Consider the following 23,222-nt stretch of genomic DNA (forward strand, 5'->3'; position numbering starts at 1 on the left):
ACCTGGCAATGGACAACACCTGAGAAGGAGAAGATGAAGGATTCCCAGGGAGCTCGCCCGGCGGGAACACTCCGATGCTTAAGTTAGAACTCTGAGAGAGAATCTTAGAGAGTAATGACAAGCTAAAAGTGGAGATGTGCACTACTCGATTACCAAAAATTCAAATTACCTCTTTCCTTGGGGGTCGGAGCTCTTATATATTAATGCACTGCAAATCGGGTGTAACCGCCTCTGGTTTTCTGCTACAGCCGTTATTCGTCAAACTGATTTGATTGGCGCAGGTATCTATCGCAGGGTATGGTCCTATCACCTGAGAGACGTTATGCAGAGCTGGTGTGCACGACGCCGCCTGATGTGAGACGTGGACGCAGTCCTCTGGACTGGCAGGTGCTACGCCGCTGGACAGGAGACGTGGGAGCAGACTGAAAAGCACGGTCTTGTCGGATAAGACGTTACCCGAAGACTTCGGGTTACTCAATAGCGAGCTCCTTTGTAGCGAGCTCCCTTGTAACGAATTCCTTCGTAGCGAGCTACCTTGCAGCAAACGTTCTGTAGCGGGCTGTGTCGAGCTGTTCTGCTGGAGTTTCAGTGAGCTCATTACGCCGAGTTGTGGCCAAGCTGTCATGCTGAGCTGTCACTTACGTCGAGTCTTATCCACGTGTCCCTTAGTTAGGAGGTCGGGTCAAATGACCCTCCATCAGTTACTAATTCGTATGTCCATCTACTTCATCAATTCGATCCCATCCCTTCAGGGCATAGTTTTAGCATACATATTAAATTGGATATCATAGAAATAATAGAACCCCATTAGAAACTACAGTAGTCTTTTCTAAATCACCCCACTCCCCACCATTAACCCATCGGGTTTCTCTTAGAAGTGCCACCAGAATTAAATAACAATAATTAAAAACATTTGGCCACATCTCTAATATCATATATTCATCATATTATACAAAAATAAGTGTGATAAATAAGAATTAGTTTTATTGATGATGAAGATAAAAGAAAAAGTTTAAAATCAATAAAAAATGGAATTATTTTCCTATTTGGTGGAAACTCAACAGGTCAACTAGTAGGGTTAAATGTATCAACCTTTGATGTCATAATTAAATAATAAAAATTATAAATATAAAAACAAAAATATAAAAAAAATATTTAAACATTGATGAATTGAATTTTATTGATGTATCGGTTTTTTGGCTAAGTACCTCATCATTTGGTCTGCTTCGAAGTGGTCGATGACTCAAGCCGAAGTGGAGAACATTGGCTACCAAGCGGAATCGAGCTGGGCTAGGTGGCGAACTGACTATAGTGCTGAGCTGCCTATGAGGTGCTGAGCTGACCAGGTGGTGGGCTACCTGTGAGGTGCCGGCCTGACCAGGTGCCGAGTTGCTTGTGAGGCGTCAAGCTGCCTATGAGGTGCCGAGCTGCCTGTGAGATGCCGAGCTGCCGAGCTGCCTAGGTGTTGAGCTGCCTATGAGGTGCTGGGTTGCCTATGAGGTGCCAGGCTGACCAGGTGCCGAGCTGTCTGGTGGCGAGCTAACTATGAGCTTCATTGCTCTTTAGAGACCTACAAGGAACCAAATGTCAAAGGACCTGGGGTGGCTAACCCAACGAGGTTGCTCTGATGCTTAAGTCAATACTCTCATAGTAGATTGTGAGCTAAAAATCACAAAGTATGAGAGCTAGAATTTGCTTACTTGCTTGCTTGATTGCCCCCTTGCCATTGGGGTTGGTGCCTTTATATAGGCATTGTTTGGCATGGGCTTCACGCACCATATCCGGGATTTCTACGAGGTCGTCTAAGTGGTTCGAGATTCCTGGAGGTAACCACCATGCACGTTGACCACCCTCTAGATTGTTCGGCATGTGGGCTAACTTCCAAAGATCGTGGGAGTGTTAGGACATGCATGCCGAATTTGTTGGTGAGCACCTCTCGTAGGTCACCAGGTCGGCACCTGGGCTAGGCCGCCAGGTCGCGCCTGGGCCAGGTCGTGCCAGGGCCTGGCCGCCAGGTCGAGCCAGTGCCAAGCTACCAGCTCGTGCCTGTGCCAGGTTGCCAGCTTGCACCAGGGCCAGGCTGCCAGATCGTGCCTGTGCCAGGGCCATGCCTGTGCCAGGTCGCGCCTGTGCCGGGCCGCACCTGTGGTGGGACACCATCAACTTGGCTAAGGCAAGTTGTTACCAAAGTGGTTCCAGGTGTCACCTAGTTGTTCTGAGGTGCCATGTGCCACAATGTCATTAGAGGGCCAAATCTGCCCTCATCATTCCCCCCCCCCATCCCAAGTCGAAAGTAACTCGGCGAAGGGAGTAGATTTCCCCTTTTGGCCCAGAATGAATAATTCAATGAGCTCGTAAGCATCGATTCAATTCCTTACGCTCTGGGAGTGATTCGCAGTCTGCTCCTTGATTTTTCCCATGCCGAAGAGGCGACTGGGTCTTATATGGTGAGGAGGTCTTCGTTAGTTCGGTATTTTGGCCGTTAGGTTCTGGGAGCGACTCGTAATCCACTCTCCTTGATCTTTGATTTTGCCCATGCCGAAGAGGCGATTGGGTCTTATGTGGTATTTTATCCCTTAGGCTCTGGGAGCGGCTCGTAGTCCACTCTCCTTGATCTTTGATTTTGCCCATGTCGAAGCGGCAACTGGGTTTTATGTGGTATTTTAGCCCTTAGGCTCTGGGAGCGACTCGTAGTCCACTCTCCTTGATCTTTGATTTTGCCCATGCTGAAGAGGCGATTGGGTCTTATGTGGATCCAAATTATTTTATCAGCTAGCCAGTTCACGCCTGGGCCAGGCCACCAGGTCGGTGCCTGTGCCAGGCTGCCAGGTCACGCTTATGCCAGGCTGCCAACTCGTGCCAGGGCCAGGCTGCTAGGTCGTGCCAATGCCAGGCTGCTAGCTCACGCCAGGGCCAGGCCGTGCCAGGGCGGCGCCTGTGCCAAGTCGCGCCCGGGCTACGGCTTTGCTGCATCAGCCTCATTAGTGACGTTGGTTACCCACTCCTACAAGAAGCTACTAGGAGCTCGACTTACGGGGGCAACACTACTGACTTTAGGTCACCAGCTCGCACGGGAGCCTTGGAAGGCTCAACCGGTAGGGGCGTCCATGCAGTGTTGGCCGCCTACTCCCGTGGAAGCCACGAAGAGCTCATCTTTATAGAGGGTACCTCGCGAAGAGGACTGATGGGGTTTTATCCGAGTTGAAATAAAGTTGGTAGAGCTGTTGGTTTGTTGGCCATCAATTTCCTGCATAGTCTTTGAGTTCATAAAAAATGGAAACTAGAAAGTGAGAGCTTTTAGTAGAACTTAGCTTTTTGGAAGAAAAGGATTTAGCCTTTTGGAGGATGAGAACTTTGCTTTTTGTAAAGTTTCCCACAGATGGCGCCAATTGATGAATCGATTTTTATTGATGTATCAATTTTTTGGATAAGTACCTCGTCATTTGGTCTGCTTTCAAGTGGCCGATGACTCAGGCCGAAGTGGAGAACTTTGGCTGCCGAGCGAAATTGAGCTGAGTAGGCTAGGTGGCGAGCTGACTATAGTGTTGAGCTGCCTAGGTGCCGAGCTGCCTGTGAGGTGCCGGGCTGACCAAGTGCCAAGTTGCTTGTGAGGTGCCGGGCTGACCAGGTGCCGAGCTGCCTGTGAGGTGCCAAGCTGACTATGAACTTCGTTGCTCTTTAGAGGCCTGCAAGGAAGCAAATGTTAGAGGACCTGGGTGGCTAACCCGGTGACGCCGCTCCGATGCTTAAGTCAATAATCTCATAGTAGACTGTGAGCTAAAAATCACAAAGTATGAGAGCTAGAATTTGCTTACTTGCTTGCTTGCTCGCCCCCTTGCCATTGGGGTTGGTGCCTTTGTATAGGCATTGTTTGGCATGGGCTTCACGCACCATTTTCGAGATTTCTACGAGGTCATCTAAGTGGTTTGACAATCCTAGAGGTAATTGCCAGGCACGTTGACCACTCTCCGAATCGTTCGACACGTGGGCCAACTTTCAAAGATTGTGGGAGTGTTAGGATATGCATGTCGAATTTGTCGGTGAGCATGTCTCGCAGGTCGCCAGGTCGGCACCTAGGCCAGGCCACCATGTCGCGTCAGTGCCAGGTCGCGCCTACGCCAGGCCGTGCCTGTGCCAGGTCATGCCCGTGGCAGGCCGCACCTTTGCCGGGCCACGCCTGTGGTTGGACACCATCAACTTGGCTAAGGCAAGTTGTTGCCAAAGTGGTTCTAGGTGTCACCTAGTTGTTCTGATGTGCCATGTGTCACAATATCATTGGAGGGTCAAATCTGCCCTCATCAAACACGTTTCTAATATCATAATCCATTCTATTAAAAAAATAAATGTGATAAATAAGAATTATATTTACACATAAAAATATTAAAAAATTATAAAAATTTAATAATAATTTATAAATATCTAAACTTGTTACGTGCAAAGCACATATACATTGATTAGTATAAATAATTAACTACGGCATTTTAGATAATTGCTTACTTTAAAGACAGAGAAGGCCTCAAGAAAAACGAAAAGATCAGGTCAGCTTTAATTAGGTTTTGAGTCGGGTTCCGGATGAGGCTCACCCATACTGAAACTACCCATTGACATAACAACACTGAAAACTTGTAAAAGCCTTCTCTGACTACAAATCATCCGGGTGCTATCTGGTTAGATGGGAAAGGCAACAGTATTCCATTGTATTTAATTAGGTTTGGTTGCGGTGTCTTCGGTTCAGGTTGAAGATAATCCCCAGATGGCTTTAATTTGTTTTAGGAAAAAATCACATTTAACAACACCCATGAAAACAAGGATCAAAATATTTAAATGCACTACGTATGTCAATAGATCAATATTTCGTATTTTTTTTACTTTCATTATTTTGCAAGTATTAGAGTAATGGGATCTATTATCCCAAAGTTTAAAACTTTAAAACATTTTCGCTTCGTTGTATCCATGTGTATGTAGGGGTGAGAAAAAACCGAAAAAATGAATCGACCGGAATTGAGCCGAAAAATCGGTTAATTGAATCAGTCAGTTTGGTTTTGGTTAATCAATATAGAAAATATGTGGTTAATCGAACCGACCAATATGCATATATTTTTATATATTTATTTATATTATATATATTTTATATATTATATATTTTAATAAATATGCATTATAAATATATATATATATATTGTATGTATATTTATAATATATGATATATTATTTAATATTTAAAACATAATATTTGATATATATATATATATATATATATATATATATATATATTATAATATATGTTGTCAAAAAAAAACAAAAAATTAACGGTTAATTGAATTGTGAGCACCCTATGTGTATCCAAGCATGGTTTCCAAAATCAGACCGAACCAGACGGTCGGGTCAGAAAAACTAGGAACTGGTCAAGTGATCGGTTTCGTTTTACCCCAGAACCGTTTTTCCCCAAAAACCATTGATTTGGTCAGCAGACTACTAACCCGAGCAGTCGAACCATTCGAACCGTTCAACAGTTTGGCCAGTTTTTATTTATTTTATTTTATTTTTTAATTTTTGTCAGAATGAGCCATCCATTCTGTTCAAACGATCGGACCGTTTGACATGGGAACCAAACCCCTGATCGGTTCATTATTCAATTCGGTTTCTTTGCATCCAAGTGTGTTGATATGGATACAATATCCGATGTTATCCATAGTTGGGAATAAGGGTAAAAGGGTAAATTGAGAACTCTCATGGTGAATTTGGTCTAAGGTTCCACTACAAGCATGAAAAGATGTTAAAGGCCCCGGGGTGAGGTCCTTACATTTAGGGGTGTCAATTGACCGGTTTTGGTTTGGATCCAATTTGATCCAAACCTTATCAAATTGGATTTGGATGGTTTGAATTGGACTGGGCCAATCCAAAATAAATTGGTCCATATTCTTATTGGTTTGAATTGGACCTAAACCAAATTTCCAATAATCCGATCATGAAGCCAAACCCTTGTCCAATTTGAAATCAACCAAAACTGAAACCAGCATAAAATCACTTTTACAAAAGTACTTTTATGAAAACACTTTACAAAGGCACTTTTATAAAAATACTTTTACGAAAGCATTTTTACAAAATTACTTTTATGATAACACTTTTATAGTAGTTTTATAAAAGCACTTTTACAAAAATACTTTTATGAAAGCACTTCTATAAAATTACTTTTATAAAAAAAATTTACGGAAGTACTTTTATAAAAATACTTTTACGAAAGCATTTCTATAAAAGTACTTTTATAAAAGCACTTTTACGGAAGTACTTTTATGGAAGCACTTTTATGAAAGAACTTTTACGAAAGCACTTTTACAAAAGTACTTTCTATGAAAGCACTTTTATAAGAACACTTCTACGCAAGTACTTTTACAAAAGCATTTTTGTAAAAGCATTTTTATGAAAGTATTGTAAAAGTATTTACAAAAGTATTTTTATAAAATTCTATGGAAGTACTTTTCTAAAAGTGTTTTTACAAAAGCACTTTTACAAAGTACTTTCAATAAAATGCTTTTATAAAAACACTTTTATGAAAATACTTTTTAAGTCATTTTACAAAAGTGCTTTTTCAATGCCAAAAGTTCTTTTATATAATTTTTGATATTTCATTAAGTTTGGATTGGATCCAATCCAATGCATTTACATTTTATTGGATTGGATTGGATTGGATTTGGACTGGATTGGGTCTAGTCATTTTGTAAGTGGACACACGTTGGACTGGATTGAGTCAAGTCATATCCAAACTCAAATTCAATTAACTATTCGATATGAATAGAATATCTGAATTCAACCGGTTAGATATTCCAATTATCTAAAGTTGGTCTGATTATATCGAATCTCGAATTTGAAATTGGATTTGAATACCGTTGACACCCCTACTCCTACGGGAAAAATTCCACCATTGCCCTCTAAGGCCCATGACATGTATCACATGTTGATTGGTGTAAGTAATATTGCTATATAATTATCAATATCAATATTTTAATTCTTGCTTGAAAATGATCTTTTTGTCTTAAGGCTCTGTTTGGAAGGAATACAAATACAAATATGTAAAGTGCAAAATTATGTATTTTGTATTATTTTGTATGTATTTATATTGTACATATTTGTATTTGTACCCCTTCCAAACTGAGCCTAAATGGATGACTAATGGAGGTCAAAATGTATACATTTGGAGTGACTCTTAGGCCCCATTCACTTTTTGGTAAGTTACTTACCCGAGTAAATGCATTTACCCAGGCAAGTATTTGGTAGGAAAGACTTACCCAGGTAGGTGCATTTACCTATGTTCTTTTATTTCTCATGCAAACAAGACAATGACCATTTTAACCATAAAAATCCATTATTACAAGGGGCATTTTTGTCCCATTCAAGTATTGGCAACTTTCCTCCAAGGTGGAAAAGTTATTTACCCATTTAAGAGATGGGTATCACTTACATACCCATGAAAATAAACTTTTCCCGGTCCCCACATAAATTTGAAAAAAGAACATGGGATTCTTGGTCAATGGGAATCAAAATCCCATTGACCAACTTTCCCCCCTCTCAAAATCCAGAAAAGAATGCCCCCTTAGATTCTAAAGTTAAAAAACGTTAATTCTATTGGTCCTAGACCGGTTCAGATGGACCCTCCAAGGTAAGTGAGCTAATTAAAAGGGGTTCAAGAACTTGGAATAGTAATTTAATTGAACCTATAGGACAACTCTAGTATGAGAGAATCTCCAAATCAAATTTGGACTTCTTTTCTTCAAACATGTTGTTATAATCATGGTTTTCAAAACCAAACCAAACCAGAGGTTGGACCAGAAAATTGGGAACCAGTTCTGTTTTACCCCAGAACGATTATTTACCAAAAACCGTTGATTTGATCAGCAAATTACTGGCTCAGACATTCGAACTGTTTGAACTGTCCAACGGTTTTGGTCGTTTTTATTTTTTAACTTTTTTTTTTTTTGTTAGAATGGGTTGTCCATTTGGTTCGAGCGGTCAGACCGTTTGACCCAGGAACCGGACCCCTGACCAGTTTGTTGTCTAGTTTGATTTTAAAAACCTTGGTCATAATGGCCTTCCTGTTCCTGGTAATCCTAGAAGGAGGGACATAAATATTGAGGATGGGTGTAGATATTGTGGTGAGCAAATGGTTTATTTGGTTAAAAATCGAATAATCATTTTATAGATAATATTATAAAGATAATAAAATTCGGTTAATTTAGAATTTTCAATTAATCAACTTTCCATCAACTGATGGTGGCTCAGTTGGTAGGTTCTCTGACTCGTTGGAGGAGAGACCTGGGATCAAATCCTACTGCCACCAGGGGTTGAAAAAAAAAATCCAAACCTAAAAACCAAAACTGATGAAATCAAATTATAAAACCAAAATTTTCAGTTCGATTTAACGGATGTAACTAAACGATCTCATATCTCTATTTCGATGAATTAGAGATCCTACCAACTGGGCCAGATATCCAGTTCTCTTTTGTTTTAGAGTTCGGTAAGGAAGAAGCACATGTTGCTGCAAAGTTTGGTTTCCATTGTCATGAAGAGTGGTGGTCCAATCCACACCGCGTTGGATCAGTCAGATAAAGATGTCGAGTTTGCCGCCTAGTAGTGTCGTGAATTCTAGTGAGCATTGTGTATTTATTGTTTTGTCTGTTTGGTCATTTAATGAATTTTCTTTTTAGAAAAAGCAGACTTAAAAGCTTAATTATACACATATTAAGCAAAATTTTCACGTTTTTATTTTAAGATAAAATTATTTTCAAACCAAATAATGATTTTAATTTGTTTTGAAACTCACAGCAACCAAGCAAAACAAAACAATTTACTGTGAACCAAAAACCCTCTAAAAGGAGAAATGGACCCTTACATTCTGTCCGTGATGTGATGATATGTCATATGGGATGTCGTTGAGTTGCGCAACACCGAAAAAAAAAAAAAAAACATCTCCAACACATGTGCCTTACCTTTTGTTTGCGTGGTTACATGAATTGGGCTCCTGGTTAATTTTATTACACAAATTCAAGGCTAAAATAATCAAGAATTTGGATTCCCCCCACGCAGAATTTGTCCACATTCAACAGCAGGAACATCCCATAAATGTATGTTTTCATGTATAAATAGATCTTTCCAATGCACAGCACTTGATCCTACATGGAGGAAATCCGGATGAATATATTAAGGCCTCTTTAACTTTTCGGTAAATTACCTATCTTCTATTACTTTTCATGTACATTTACCCATACTCTTTTATTTCTAAGCAAACAAGGCAATGAACATATGAGTATCACTTACCTGAAAAAATAAATTTTCCTTAGGCTGAGTTTACAAGGAGTACAAATGTAAATATGTAGAGTGCAAAACCTTATATTTTATATTATTTTATATATATTTATGCTGTATATATTTGCATTTGTACTGCTTTCAAACTGAGCCTAATCCCCACATAGATCTAAAAAAAACATGAGTTTCTTATTCAATGGGAACCAAAATCTCATTGACCAACTTTCCTTCTCTCAAAATCCAAAAAATGAAGAAACCCTAAACATCAGCACAAGAAGACACACCTATTACTTTTAAAATGAAAAGGGATAGTAAATGGGGCATGATTGATGCAAAAGTATGGAAAGGGATAGTAAAGGGGGCATGATTGACTTAAGTGCAAGTTTTGGATTTATTTGTTGTTCTAACATTTTTCTTATGTGGTTTGTTTGCATTGCATATGAAGTAAAATAAAAAACTTAAGCGAAGTAAGCTAAAACTCAAAAGTGTACCAAAATTTGTATTCTTCTTATTTGCACCCTCATGCATTTCTATTAGTATAGCTGAAATTATATTGCAAAGAGTTCAAAGGCTGAACCAAATCCATTTTGTATTGCCGTTCACTTTTGCTGTTTTGCAGGGATTTGGTAAAATATATTTGAGTCATTTTACACTCAAGGCACAGTTTGGAAGGAGTATTATGTAGAATGCAAAACTTTGTATATTTTACTTATATTTATACTCTTCCAAATTGAGCCTAAACTGTGGTGGGTCAGAGTGCGAAATTCATAATCACTGTCAAATACTCGTGGAATTCGTGTCCGTACACATGTTAAGTCAACTGCAAAGTCAGAATCGCTGTCCAGTACTCTTGAATTTTGTGTTTGTACATATACAATCAAAACCTTTCGGTAAAAATACAAAATTCATCCTTGTAAAACTAAACCGACTTTTATTTGTTTTTAAACCCTTACCAAACACAAAGCAGGCTGATTTCAAATCAGCAACCAGTTGGATCCTTTACAGATGTAAAAAGACTCGGCATGTGTATGTGTTCGTTACTTGCTTTTAGGAGCAAGAGTAACAAATTCCAATACGATCTCTTGCCTGGCTGGCCTATCTCTATCTTCAAAACAATTTTATTGCAACCCGACATAGGGTTTCAAGAGTTTTAATTGGATTGGGCCCGGGTTACGGATTCGGGCCGATCCAAAATTTAATAAATTCCAATCTAACCCAACCTAATCTAATTACACACGGAACAATTTTTACGGTCGAATTAAACTTTTACCAAAATTAAAATGAGCCTAGCCTAAAATGTTGAGGGCCAACCCGAGTTGCACATCCATATAGCACCCCAATCGAGACTGTTATGGCTTTGACTGTTCGGTGGAACTCCTATCTTCTTTTTGGTTTCTATATTTTATAATGAGAGAGAGAGAAGGGGGGGAGGAATTATTGGATAAAAGTAGATGATTAGCTTTCCGACAAAGTTGTAAGTAGGTCCGTTCTGATATAATCGTCTAAAATTAGACACGAAAATGTTAAAAGTACTTGTACATTTACTTTTCTTAAAATGTTTGTTTTTCAAATTTTCTGTTCATATGAATGAACCTAAATCCTTTCAATCTCTTTTGATCGATTCATTTTCTAAATTTATCCTTCGTATCAATCACACAAAGTTCAAACTATAAGTTTAAATTCTCTTTATTTTTATTGTTCATAAAAATTTGTATTATTTTTATTTTTCTGTAGAAATTAGCCTTAATAACAATTTTACAGGCATTTTGAACATTTTCATGTATTCTTTTTCAGAAATTTCTACTCGACGGGGCTTACTTGTAAGTTTATTACAATTAGTAAACTTTATAGGAGGTTTCAATAATGGCAAAAAAATATCAGGATAGGTTTCAACAACTTAATTACCCTTAGCTGTGCTTTCACATTTGGGCCCCACAAAATGTGCCCATGGGATACCCCACAACACATCCGAATCATGTATGCAGCCCTCTGGGGCGTACTGGACGCAAATGTGAACTCCTGCTTTCTACCGTTGCTACAAGTTTCAACAACCGATTTGGAACTATAAGAGTCATTTGCATCTCCAAGGGAGTAAAGTTTTGCATCCAAAGAAAACAAAGTAAAATCCAAACACAAATTATAACCATGATTTTACTCACTGACCTCCGTTCTACACCTCTCAACATTTTACTTTATTATGAAAAACTAGCGGAAAGATAACACACGTGATTATTTGAAAAATTAAAGGAATAATAGCATATAAAGGCAATTTTTAGATTAAATATCAATAAAAGTAATACTTTTAAAAATTTTAAAAATAGGTCAATTTTTTTAAAATAATATCAATAAAGAGCAAAAACATTATTCATCATCTTCTTCTTGCCATTTGTTCACCAGCACCGCCATTCGCCGCTGCCCACCACCACCCGCTGTCGCCTCCGCCTTCGCCTCTTGCAACATTACTGGAGGTGGTCAAAGGCAGAGGTGGCGGCGGCGGTGCTGGTGGTCATTTCTCTACCCAACGCCGCCACCTCCACCCACCTCTGCCTCCGGCCACCTCCGACAACATTGCTGGAGGCGAAGGCAGCGGCAGGCGATGGTGGATGGCGGCACTGGTGAACAAATGGCAAGAAGAAGATGATGAACGGTATTTTTGCCCTTTATTGATATTATTTTTAAAAAAGTTAACCTATTTTTGATTTTTTTTTTAAATATTATTTTTATTGATATTAAACCCCAAAATTTGCCCCTATATGCTATTACCCCAAAATTAAATTGGGAGAAATACGAATAGGTCCAATACAAATTTCTAATTTTCACTGTAGAGCAATAAACATTCAAAAGATAAAAAACCCCACTCTATACACCAATGCTCGCCCGTGAATTGGCATCAATTCCAAATTGTGATGTACCCCAACTATACCTTGGACCTACAATAAGGACATTACGGGTGACTTTAATTTGATATGATCATAACATGGGTGATTTAATTTCATATGGATATCCCATTATATGCATGGAATATTGATGAAAATATGAAGAAGATTTATAGGTTGCATTTGTTTTCGGTGTAAACTCCATTTGTGTAAAAGCATATCGATAGAATTCAATGTTGAAGGGTTTAAAACTAATGAACCGTTAGAACTTTTTTGATGTAAATAATACATTTATAAAATCAAAATAGTTTTTAGGTTGATTATTGATGTAAAACTCAACCGATAGGGAGGAACCTTGCACTGAAAATAAATGCATGAAAATTAGGATTGGATGATGATCCCGGTCCATTTGCATATGTAAAAACTTTAGTTTTCGAGATAGGACCGCAAAAACTGATGAAGACTATTGTATAGGTAGACTCAATTTTGATTCATTTATATTTGAAATTGAATTCTGGTTTACTCATAAACCCACAAACACAGTATTTTGCGAAAACTAATTGGATCCAAAATGGGTGAAAACTTTTCACAGTAAAATATTTTACCTTCATTTTTTTCTTCTAAACTGAAGATTTTGTATATGTTTGGCATCCATACTGCATATATAGTGAGAAAATGGTGCTACTGATGTGTGGGTTGGAAGTATTGTTTTATGAGAAAACGGTGTATTTTTTTTTTTTTTGTTTTGAAACGTTGCTGCCAGGTAGGATGTTTCCTGAAGACAATGTTCAAAGTGTTGAAAACGCAACGTGTATCGGAAAGACATTTTTAAGAGATCTATCGGAATACACTTTGGATACATATGGATAGAGACAAAAATTCAAGCTATGCATAAATATGGTAAAAAATTCAAGTAAATCTTAAAAAATATATTACTAACTATATTTACATATTTTATATGATTGTAAATAAGTCATTTAAATGTAAACAATCATAATTTAATGGTTTATATAAAGTGTGACATATTGGGACACAATTAGTAACCACCGAAAAATGATGGAATAACTAAAATATAAACAAAAACAAAAAATAAAAAAAATAAAATGTGAGTGCCAATTTTCAAAAACCAATATAATTAATCTTAATATTTATTAGTGTGACTAAGGTTCAAATCTTTCTATTGCTAAAATTTTGAAGTTTTTACACTAACAAAGTGAAATTAATGATAGGGAATCATTTTGAATTAGGGGCTAAAATTCAAATTCAAATTTAAATTTACCTTAGAATAATTGGCTAATTAATGAAACAGAAATTAGACTTAAATAGACGACATTAATGAGAGATTCAGTATTAAATATGGATTGACGATACAAATTCATTTCATGCCCGTATCAATCGATATAGATCCAAAACAACCCGATATGGACTTGTATCGGCCGATACGTACGAAAATATACACACTGATATGTTGTGATATTTTGAACCTTGAGTACCAATGCTCCAGGAAATGTTTTCAGCACTAATACCCATTATCTAATGCCACGTTAGTGCCACCTTACGTCCATGTTGGCAGCAAGATCTAGGAAACACCAAATTTGGCATCACGCCAAGCCCTGTCTTCCCAAATTCCAAAGCGTGGTTTGGAACACTACTTTTTATGGAAAAACAGTTTCAAACAAACAAGCATTTCTAAGTGACTGTTTGGCATCGTTGTCGTTTCTTGGAGCAACAGCTCCACATCAGAAAAAGCGGTACTCCAAGAAATGGGCATTTGTTTGGAACCGTTTTCCCATAAAAATGGTGCTCCAAGCCCTACCTCGAAAATTGGGAAGCCATAGCTTGGAGCAACGCCAAATTTGGCATTTCCTAGAGTTGTAGCTCGTTGCTGCCAACAGGGCAATGATGTGGCACTGGATAATTGGTATCGATGAAAACGTTTTTCTGGAGCATTGGTACCAAATAGAAAAAAATATTATTGCTCTAGGAAACGTCGTACTTGGCAGAAACGATTCCAAACAAAAATAAAGGCATCGTTTTCTAATAAAGTGGTGCTCCGTTTTTTCATTTGCAACATCGATACTAAACATGTACCAAAAACAGAGGAGAATGACTAATAACTCCATGTCAAAATTTATAGCCTCAAAATATATTTGGGATAGGTGCCAATTCGGAATTAATGCCAATTTACGGCGCATATGAATGCATAGAGTGTGGTTTTTGTATATTTCAATATTTATACATTTGCAGTGGTAATTATTGGTAATTTAAAGACAAAAGAGCGACAAAACTCATTAATAGGCGCTAAACAACAAAATTATCACTGTTCCTTCTGTTTTTTTGGTAATTTTGAAATGTAAACTAGCATCTGAAATTCTTAATCGTCATCTCAACAATAAAGAAACGCAGCCGTGGATCAAACCTCCATTTAACATTGTCCTCAACAAAAGAAGGAAATCTCCACCGTCAATTTCTTTGTGTTCAAGGTGGCCCCACCGTATCATCCGTACAACAAGTAATCTTGTGGGCCCAGAAGTTCAGGCGTTAATCTAGGGTTGTCGTGTAACCAGTCAGAGACACGTGTATGGTCGGCTGAGGCTGCGGCCCACGAGATTTTACAGTCTAATCTAATCCCACGAGACACGAGACATTGATGTCTGCGGCCTTTGTTGCTCCAGTAAAATTCTAATTTCAAATTTTAATATCACTGGACTAAATAAAGTAGAGAAAAAATAATGAACAATAAAAAGTTGGTAAAAGATTAAGAGAAACAAAACAAAATGAGGATTACTGTGTCGGAATTGGGATTAAAGAAATTACGAGACACAGGCATTTTGATCGCATTATAAATGAGGACGCGAAGAGAGCAGGAGAAGCGCAAATTCCAAGACGGAGACGACGAGCCGAAGGGGCGATTCGTCTCCGGAGATTCTTCGAAGGAAGTCGGTGGCTCCCCTGTTCTGAGGATCCTCGTGCATACCATGGCCGGCCAGTCTCGCAAATGGATGATTCTGGTGGCCACGATTTGGATTCAGGCCTTCACGGGCACCAACTTTGATTTCTCGGCGTACTCCACGGAACTGAAATCGGTACTGGGGATCACTCAGGTTCAATTGAACTACCTCGCCGTGGCGTCGGATCTTGGGAAGGCGTTTGGGTGGTCCTCAGGCCTTGCCCTGCTGCATTTACCCTTGTGGGTCGTGATGTTCATGTCTGCCTTTATGGGTCTGGTTGGTTATGGCCTTCAATGGTTCGTGATTCGGAGTTACATCTCTTTGCCTTATGTTCTGGTCAGTTCATCTCTCCCCTCTCCCTTTATTTCATTAAAAACCGAAATTGCTTTTTTGCTGAATATTCTGGGAACTATTTATTGCTTATTTGCTTTTTGTATTGAAACTGGCTCTTCGATAAATCATTTCTTCAATTCGGATTGAAGAACCCTCCATTGGATTTTGATTCCTGGGTTGAGGAATGATGAAAGAATTCGTTCTGGTCTTGCTCTGTAACTCTGTTTGTGGCTCTGTTTTTACTTCATAGACAATATAAATAATAAATCTGCGAGTCAAACTTGGGCTTGCGTTTTTACCAAGTTTAATCATGGAGGATTTTGTTTCTACCTCTCGTCCACCCTTGTCTGAGGTTCCTCTGTTCTTGGAATCTCTCTCTCTCTCTTTCTCTCTTTCTCTCTCTCTCTCTCTCTTTCTCTCTCTCTCTCTCTGTGGAACAATCCTAATATCCTCTCTCTCCCTCTCTCTCTGTGGAACAACCCCTCCAGACTCCAGGACTCTTCAGTTTTCTTCCAATCGCTCTCTTTCTCTCTCAGCGTCTCGTATTTTTCTTTTCAAGGTGCAAATAATTCTATTGATAGAAAACTGCTAGCTTGCTATCGACCGTCCGTTTCGAATTCAGATCTATGATTCATGAACTAGGAAACTGACAACTGGTAGTTCTCTAGAACACGTGGGCAGGCACATAAATGCATGAACTAGTCCCAGAGGCTAGAACTCCTGACTCCAATCCGACGGCTAGTAGTCTCTAGATCTAGATCAATATTGCTTTATTGACGATTCCCTCCGCGCCACGTTTCAATCATGTCCTACGTTTGTAATATCACAGATCAAACGGCTATTGTTTATTGTTCATAAAAAAATACGGTAATGATGTCAGTTCTTACAGAAGATCCGTAAATGATTAAAACACGAGAAAACCTCTTTGTCATTGGAGTATTTCTGACGTGGAGATGGAGTTGTGATAGAGTCGTAGACGTAGACTGAAAAGAGGACTCTTATTAGGAGGTTATTATTCACGAGAGGTATTCGTAATATATGGTGAGATGTACCTGCGAAGTCGGTGTGGGGTGCCCTAAGGATCAGATCCCATTCCCGTCGTCGTACTAATTGTTTTGTTAAGGCTATTTTGGTCATTGTGGAAATAAGCTGCCCGTCAAACCCGGCGACTCGCTGGGCTGGTAGTTTTTGGCGTCAGCCTCACGCAGCGAACACTAACAGAGATTTTCCGGGATCTTGACAAAACAAAAAAAAAAAAAAAAAAAGAAATAACAATAATACAACTTTTCTTTTACTTCTTTTTTCTGCCATTTTTTGGAATCTTGAAAATAATGATTTTGCCACGCAAGCAGCTGGTCCACACCTCTCACGTCTGCATGTGATTCCAGTAGCACGTGGGATATGAGCACGTGATTCCGTGCGACTTAGAGAGTGAATAGACCCATGAATTTTAAAAAGAAAAGATTAAAAAAACTCTTCAAATCAAATTTGTTTGTTGCAACTTGCAACCTGTAAAAAGAAATTTTTATATTTTAAGATGTCTCTTAGCGGCTTAGAAGTCTTTTTTATTTAACGTGTTATGTTGAGAGATATTTTATGAATTTTTCTTTTTTTTGTTTTCTTTTTTTAAAATTTCTTAATAATAAAATTGCCTTTGTTGCAAAATCTTACCTTTTTTTTTCTGTCAAACATCTCTCTTTGCTTTTGTTTGATGGAGAGCAAAGGTTGAATTAGATTTCTTTTTCTTGATTTTTTTTACAGTTTTTATAATACTAATTACAACATTAGGTTTATCAGCAATACCCATCTTCCTTGGTAAGGTTTTTGGCTGGTTGTAGGGAAAGCTTTGGTGAACCTAGATTAATTGTGCAAATTTGGCCGCTTGATTAATTTTGGCTGTTGGGGACCAGTAGAGTTTGGATCAGCTACCAACATCCCAATCATCCATTTCACTCCTACATGTACAGTAGGAAATAAATTCATATTCAGAACTCACAAAAGCATCTTCATAACCCCTTGGACATTGTGCATTGGTAATATCTCTCACATGAGTAAAACCATACAAGCACACGAATATGTTCCCAGTGTATGGCTATCAAAGGGTATGACACGGGAGATGTTTCCAAATGTACACTTGCAGTGGCCTATTGAGACATAAATGGGAGCGTATTTTGCGGATAGAAGATCCCTAGCAACACCAATAATCCAGGCTTTTGGCAGTGTTTTGGACGTGACATATCAACACATTAGCAGGAACGGGATCTGCTCCTCACACAGGGGCGCCTCACATGCATATCTACTTTGGAAATATCTCCCATGAATAATAATTTATAAGTAGGGGAAATGTTCTCAATGTATAGTACGGTGCTCACGAGTGAAGAGCAGATCTGGTATGGCCCAAGCAGGACAAGTTTTGGGAGGGAGACGTTGGGTTCAAATCCCTTCGTCGCTAGGTGTTTTTTTCTTGGTTTAACCCGTGCCCTCTTAGCCACATGAAAAATAATTAAATAATATATTGGTTTTCTAAATATATGAGTCACAAGAACACTTAGTAGTGCCCTCTTGTCAAAGAAGTATGAGTCAAGGTCAAGTAGACCAAACACTTAGTAAAGTTCGACACATTGTCCCACAATAATTTTTATTGGTTTTCTAAATATGTTATGTTTAGCAATATATTGATTTTCTAAATTTGAACAATATGTTGATTTGTAAGTGTATTGTTTCTAATAATACATTGATTTTCTGAACGTATTAATTTTAAAATTTATTATCTACTCCCTCACCCGCCACTACCAACAGCACAGATTCATAAAAATTTAAAAGGTGGACTGAACGATAAAAACCCCAGACAAAATGAATCAGGCAAAATTTCTAAGATAGCTGTCATAATTTATGCAGTGCCTGTGCAATGTGCTCCAACGAGGGAACTGTACAAGTATTTACGATTACGATGTCTACTTTATTCACTCGCCTATTAAACACGCCGAGTCAACTCACGATTCATTAAGGAAGTCCAGACACCGAATTGAGTCTCAGTTGTTTACAAAATTTTCTTGCATTCCAAGGAAATGGATTAACTAACAGGTTAACTACTAAATTAGAACTAATTGTTTTGTTCATTGGCAGGTGTTTCTTCTGTGCTTGTTGGCCGGCTGTAGCATTTGTTGGTTCAACACCGTGTGCTTTGTTCTCTGCATCAGAAACTTTCCGGTGAACCGGGCCCTTGCTCTGTCCCTCACCATCAGCTTTAATGGAGTGAGCGCCGCTATATACAGCCTTGCTGCTAATGCCGTAAACTCCAGCGACGATGCTGTGTATCTACTTCTCAATGCACTTATCCCTCTTTTCACCTCTATAGCTGCGCTCCTACCAATCCTCCGCCAGCCCCCGTTTCAAACCCTCCCCTCCGACGTCGTTCGCCGTGATTCCCTTGTATTCCTCTTTCTCAACATCCTCGCCATATTCACCGGCCTCTACCTCCTCCTCCTCAACTCAGTTTCCTCCAGCGCATCAACCGCGCGCTTCCTCTTTGCTGGGGCTGTCCTCCTTCTCGTCATCCCCTTATGCATCCCCGGCACGCTGTACGCTCGAGATTGGGTCCACCGGACCGTCCACTCCAGCTTCCGCCTCCAAGGCTCCGGCTTCAATCTCGTCGACATCGATGATCTTGAGCTTCACAAGGAGTTCATTGGACGTGAGAACGTCAACGGAAATGGCAGTAGCAACACACTGCTTACTGGCAACATAATTTCTAATGGAGATGCTAGACACGATGAAGGAGAGAATGATGGGTGCTGTGAGAGGGTAATCGAGAAGGACAAGTTGGTGATGCTCGGTGAGGAACACCCTGCTCGGATGCTGGTTCGTAGGTGGGACTTCTGGCTCTACTACGTTGCATATTTCTGTGGGGGTACGATTGGGCTGGTATACAGTAACAATCTTGGGCAGATTGCACAATCGCTTGGGTTTAGCTCCCACACTACGACGCTCGTCACGCTCTACTCATCCTGCTCTTTCTTCGGCCGTCTGCTGTCAGCAGCTCCGGACTTCATGCGTGCGTAAGTAATTCCTCCTATTTTCATTAGTCTACTCCACTCTTCGTCACTGAGTTAACCAGCTTTCTAACCATCCGAATGGTTGCTCAATCAGTACCTTAGCTGGGTATGCCCAGCGCCCCAGCGGATATGCGGTATCGACTCCCGTTATTAATATGTTGCTTTATAAGCTTTCAATAATCGGATTGGATTCAGCAAAATCCGAATCTGATTCGATTATTGAAAATTTATATCCAAATCCTATTTTAATCTTTACAATAAAATTAAAAAGTTAATTATTTTTTAACTTTTATATATAATAAATAAATGTTAAATAAAACATAATAATTATATAAAATTTATATATCAAAAATAATAAATATTATAATATAATTGAATTTAAACATTAATAACCAAATGAAATCAAATCCTAATGTAATCCACTTATTAATCAGATGCATATTACAAAATTCTAATCCAATCAATTACATAAATACATATAATTGTATCTGATGTCAGATCAGACCTTGACTTTCGAGTATCATTGATAGACCTACTCTTCCATCTTCCTTTTTGTGTGTATTTTCCCAATCCATTGGATCAGCGTGAATTTGAATGCTATCACAACTTCCAACAACTCTAGGATGGGGACCTTTAGCCCCCCACATAATTTCCCCCCACAACATGACACAAAATATCATCTTTCAATTCCAATGCTGATATCATCATTTTTAGCATTATCATGGGAAAATGTTCCCAATACGGGAATGTGATGTGGGACGTTGTGGGGGGCTGATTTGATTTGGAGTTTGAAGGATTAATCCCCCACCTGAGTTGGGGTTAAGGACGTGGGTAACTATTTTACCCAGCCGGAAATACACCCAACATCATAGTATTAGTCCACATGACCTTATCCTTTAACAAGTAGGAAAAGTGGCCAAGAATCCTAAGTCGTGGCAAATTAATGGAGGTGCAAAAGTCATCCAAAGATTGAGTAGACCTCATTTATCCCGGATATTTTGCTTAGATGAAAGCTGCCTATTGATATGGACTACCATTGATTCCTTTCTGAATATTTTTATCGGATGCAGTTCTCAGTCCTCACAATACCATGCTAAAACCGTGTTTACATCCACTTTGCAGCGTGTATTAGGAATATCTTTATACTTGTGCGTTCTAAAGGAGTATTTACACTTGATTGATCTACCTTTATGTCATTGTCTGCTTTGATAACCTTTCCTTCCTGGGTGGGGAACCAAAGTCATCACACCCAATAGCTTCATCGCTTGGTTAATTCCTGTCAATTTGGGGAGATTTTCAAATCAAAATTTACAGATAAGTATCAGTTTCTGACACTGATTGAAAGAAAGTTTTTTTCCGGGACTTTCGATTCTAAGGGGATCTTCTTTGGGGAGGAGGGGGTTTCTTAGATGGTGAACAATTGACAATATAGTTAATAACTGTTTGCAAGGGTGTCCATTGTAGCCTTGTAGGATTCAAACCTTAAAACCGAATTGAACCAAACTGAATTTATGATTTGATTTCATTTGTCATTTTTTTTAAATTTCATTTTACGGTTTTGATTTATCTTTTTTTTTTAGATTTTATAAAGCAAACCAAATGTATTAAATTATAAGTATATAATAAATTATTTTGTTTTATATTAAAATAATAAAAAAGTTTTTAAGTTTTACCTCTTAAATGTATTATTTGGGGTATTTTAATTGATATTATTTGGTTTAATATCAAAACAGTTTAATTTGGTCCGAAAAATTGGAAAGACCGTTGCTAATTGTGAATCCTGACATACAATCAAGGACGAAGCCTACACCGTAGGCTTCTTTTGGTATATGCCAGTGCCAGACATGGCTGATTCAGAACATCCCTCCAAATTCCAATAGAAGACCATCTGTATTGCTCAAATATTCATGTATAAAAAATTTATGATATTTCCTTTAACTTCTAGAGAGACGGACAAGAAACAAACAGAACCTATCAAATAGCTTACATTAGTTTCCTGTTCGAAAAAAGAAAAAATTGGAATCTGAACAGCTTTGACCAATTAAAACCTTTTGTGAATTTTGATAAATACTCACTTGATTTATTACCATACTATATAGTTGATTGGTTATAAGAATTTCAGATGTCAAAATGGACAAGGGGAAATCCTAGATAATTATATATAAAACATTTATGTATGCAGGAAGATGTATTTCGCACGCACGGGATGGCTCACAATGGCTCTCTTGCCGACGCCGATCGCCTTCTTTATCCTTGCCGCCTCTGGCAGCAGTATGGCATTGCACGCCGGAACCGCCCTCATCGGTCTGAGCTCCGGATTCATATTTGCTGCAGCCGTTTCAATCACATCGGAGTTATTTGGCCCTAACAGCATGGGTGTGAACCACAACATCCTCATCACTAACATTCCAATTGGATCTCTTGCGTATGGATTCATGGCCGCAGTCATCTACGATGCCAACGCCGGCGTGACGTTCCGGGACTCGGGTAAGTTGGATGGGGAGATGGTGTGCATGGGGAGAAATTGCTACCTACAAACCTTTGTGTCGTGGGGATGCATTTCCTTGTTAGGCCTAGCATCCAGTGTGTTACTCTTCATACGGACCAGACCTGCTTATGACAGTTTTGAACGGAATCGGAGACAGATGCAATCGTATTAACTGCAGTATTCTCATCTATCGAAATTCGAAAATACATCATATATTTAGAAAAGTTCTATACCAAACCTCCAAATCAAGGGATTAGTCCTGTCACGAGGACAGCAGGCGGTTGATGAAGCTTGACGTGCAGAGAGTCATTGGCTTTGATCTTAACCACATTGATTTTTGTTTTTCTTTCTTGTAAAGGGGTGCATAACTAGCAATTGTTTCCTTTTTTTTGGTACTGTAATTGTTTTACTCGATACAAAATTGCAGTTTTGGCTCTTTCATTTTGTTATTCATTCATATGTTTCCTCGAAACAACAAGAACAATTGCCACTGTTGGAGAAATGAAATGATACATGTATTCAACTATTTATGCGAAATAGGGTTGGGACTCGATAAGCTTTTGATTTGTGCTATGTCCAAAAGAACAGTGCCCCGATTATAGTTTGTGCTTTTTGACATTACATTGTTACGTTTTTCAGAAAGCAGTTTTTGACAAATTATGCAAAAACTGTCTTTCCTATTCCCAAAGCCACTTAAGAACCCTTCATCCTAAACCTGTTTCAAATTCATTTAATTTTCCTCTCAATTTCCCAAATCCATCATCACATAATTAAGTGAAATGTGATGTCACTCTCAGTTAGTCTCCTTTCATTTAAAGTGTTCTTTTTGCATTAACTATTAAGCCCTATAAAATAGGGAGCTTCATTTATCGGGGGAAATCTGAGCATCAATTTTTTGTAGTTCACGAAGGTCTAATAAGCGAGTACATGCCTACCATTGGCCTGTGGGCTGTTTTATCTTGGCGACCGGTTTGCTATCACCTGGTTGCACCATAGGGGGCAAATACAGTTTCAAGGAGAGTGATTAAGTGTCACAACTCAACCCTCCATCTTCCTGCAATTCCCAGTTTCGAGTTCCTGCAACAACTTCACATCACTGCAACTTCGATTTGGAAAGTGATTACCAATAAATTCCATCTGCTCTCTTTACTGTTATTACAATATTCTTAAAACCGTATTTATGAAACCTATCACTGCTAACCCCTTCAAGAGAAATCGA

The 23,222-nt window shown here is 38.7% G+C and overlaps 1 protein-coding gene across 1 annotated transcript; it reads left to right on the top strand.

The window, feature by feature from the left end:
• The first annotated feature begins 14,930 nt into the window (after positions 1-14,930).
• LOC148873648 (protein NUCLEAR FUSION DEFECTIVE 4-like) lies at positions 14,931-22,540 on the top strand. Its single transcript, XM_088965054.1, has 3 exons — positions 14,931-15,463; positions 18,587-19,518; positions 21,698-22,540. The coding sequence occupies exons 1-3, from the start codon at positions 15,023-15,025 to the stop codon at positions 22,173-22,175; spliced, it is 1,851 nt and encodes a 616-aa protein (XP_088821180.1). The 5' UTR covers positions 14,931-15,022; the 3' UTR covers positions 22,176-22,540.
• Positions 22,541-23,222: the final 682 nt, after the last annotated feature.

This window comes from Nelumbo lutea, chromosome 1 (assembly GCF_056320005.1).
Source record: "Nelumbo lutea isolate HS-2025 chromosome 1, American lotus-T2T, whole genome shotgun sequence".
NCBI classification, from domain to species: domain Eukaryota; kingdom Viridiplantae; phylum Streptophyta; class Magnoliopsida; order Proteales; family Nelumbonaceae; genus Nelumbo; species Nelumbo lutea.

Excerpts from the sequence above, each read along its gene's own strand:
- LOC148873648 (XM_088965054.1), top strand. The coding sequence starts at position 15,023 with ATGAGGACGCGAAGAGAGCAGGAGAAGCGCAAATTCCAAGACGGAGAC. Across the intron at positions 15,464-18,586 it reads TCTCTTTGCCTTATGTTCTG|GTGTTTCTTCTGTGCTTGTT; the intron begins GTCAGTTCATCT and ends GTTCATTGGCAG. Across the intron at positions 19,519-21,697 it reads GCTCCGGACTTCATGCGTGC|GAAGATGTATTTCGCACGCA; the intron begins GTAAGTAATTCC and ends TTATGTATGCAG.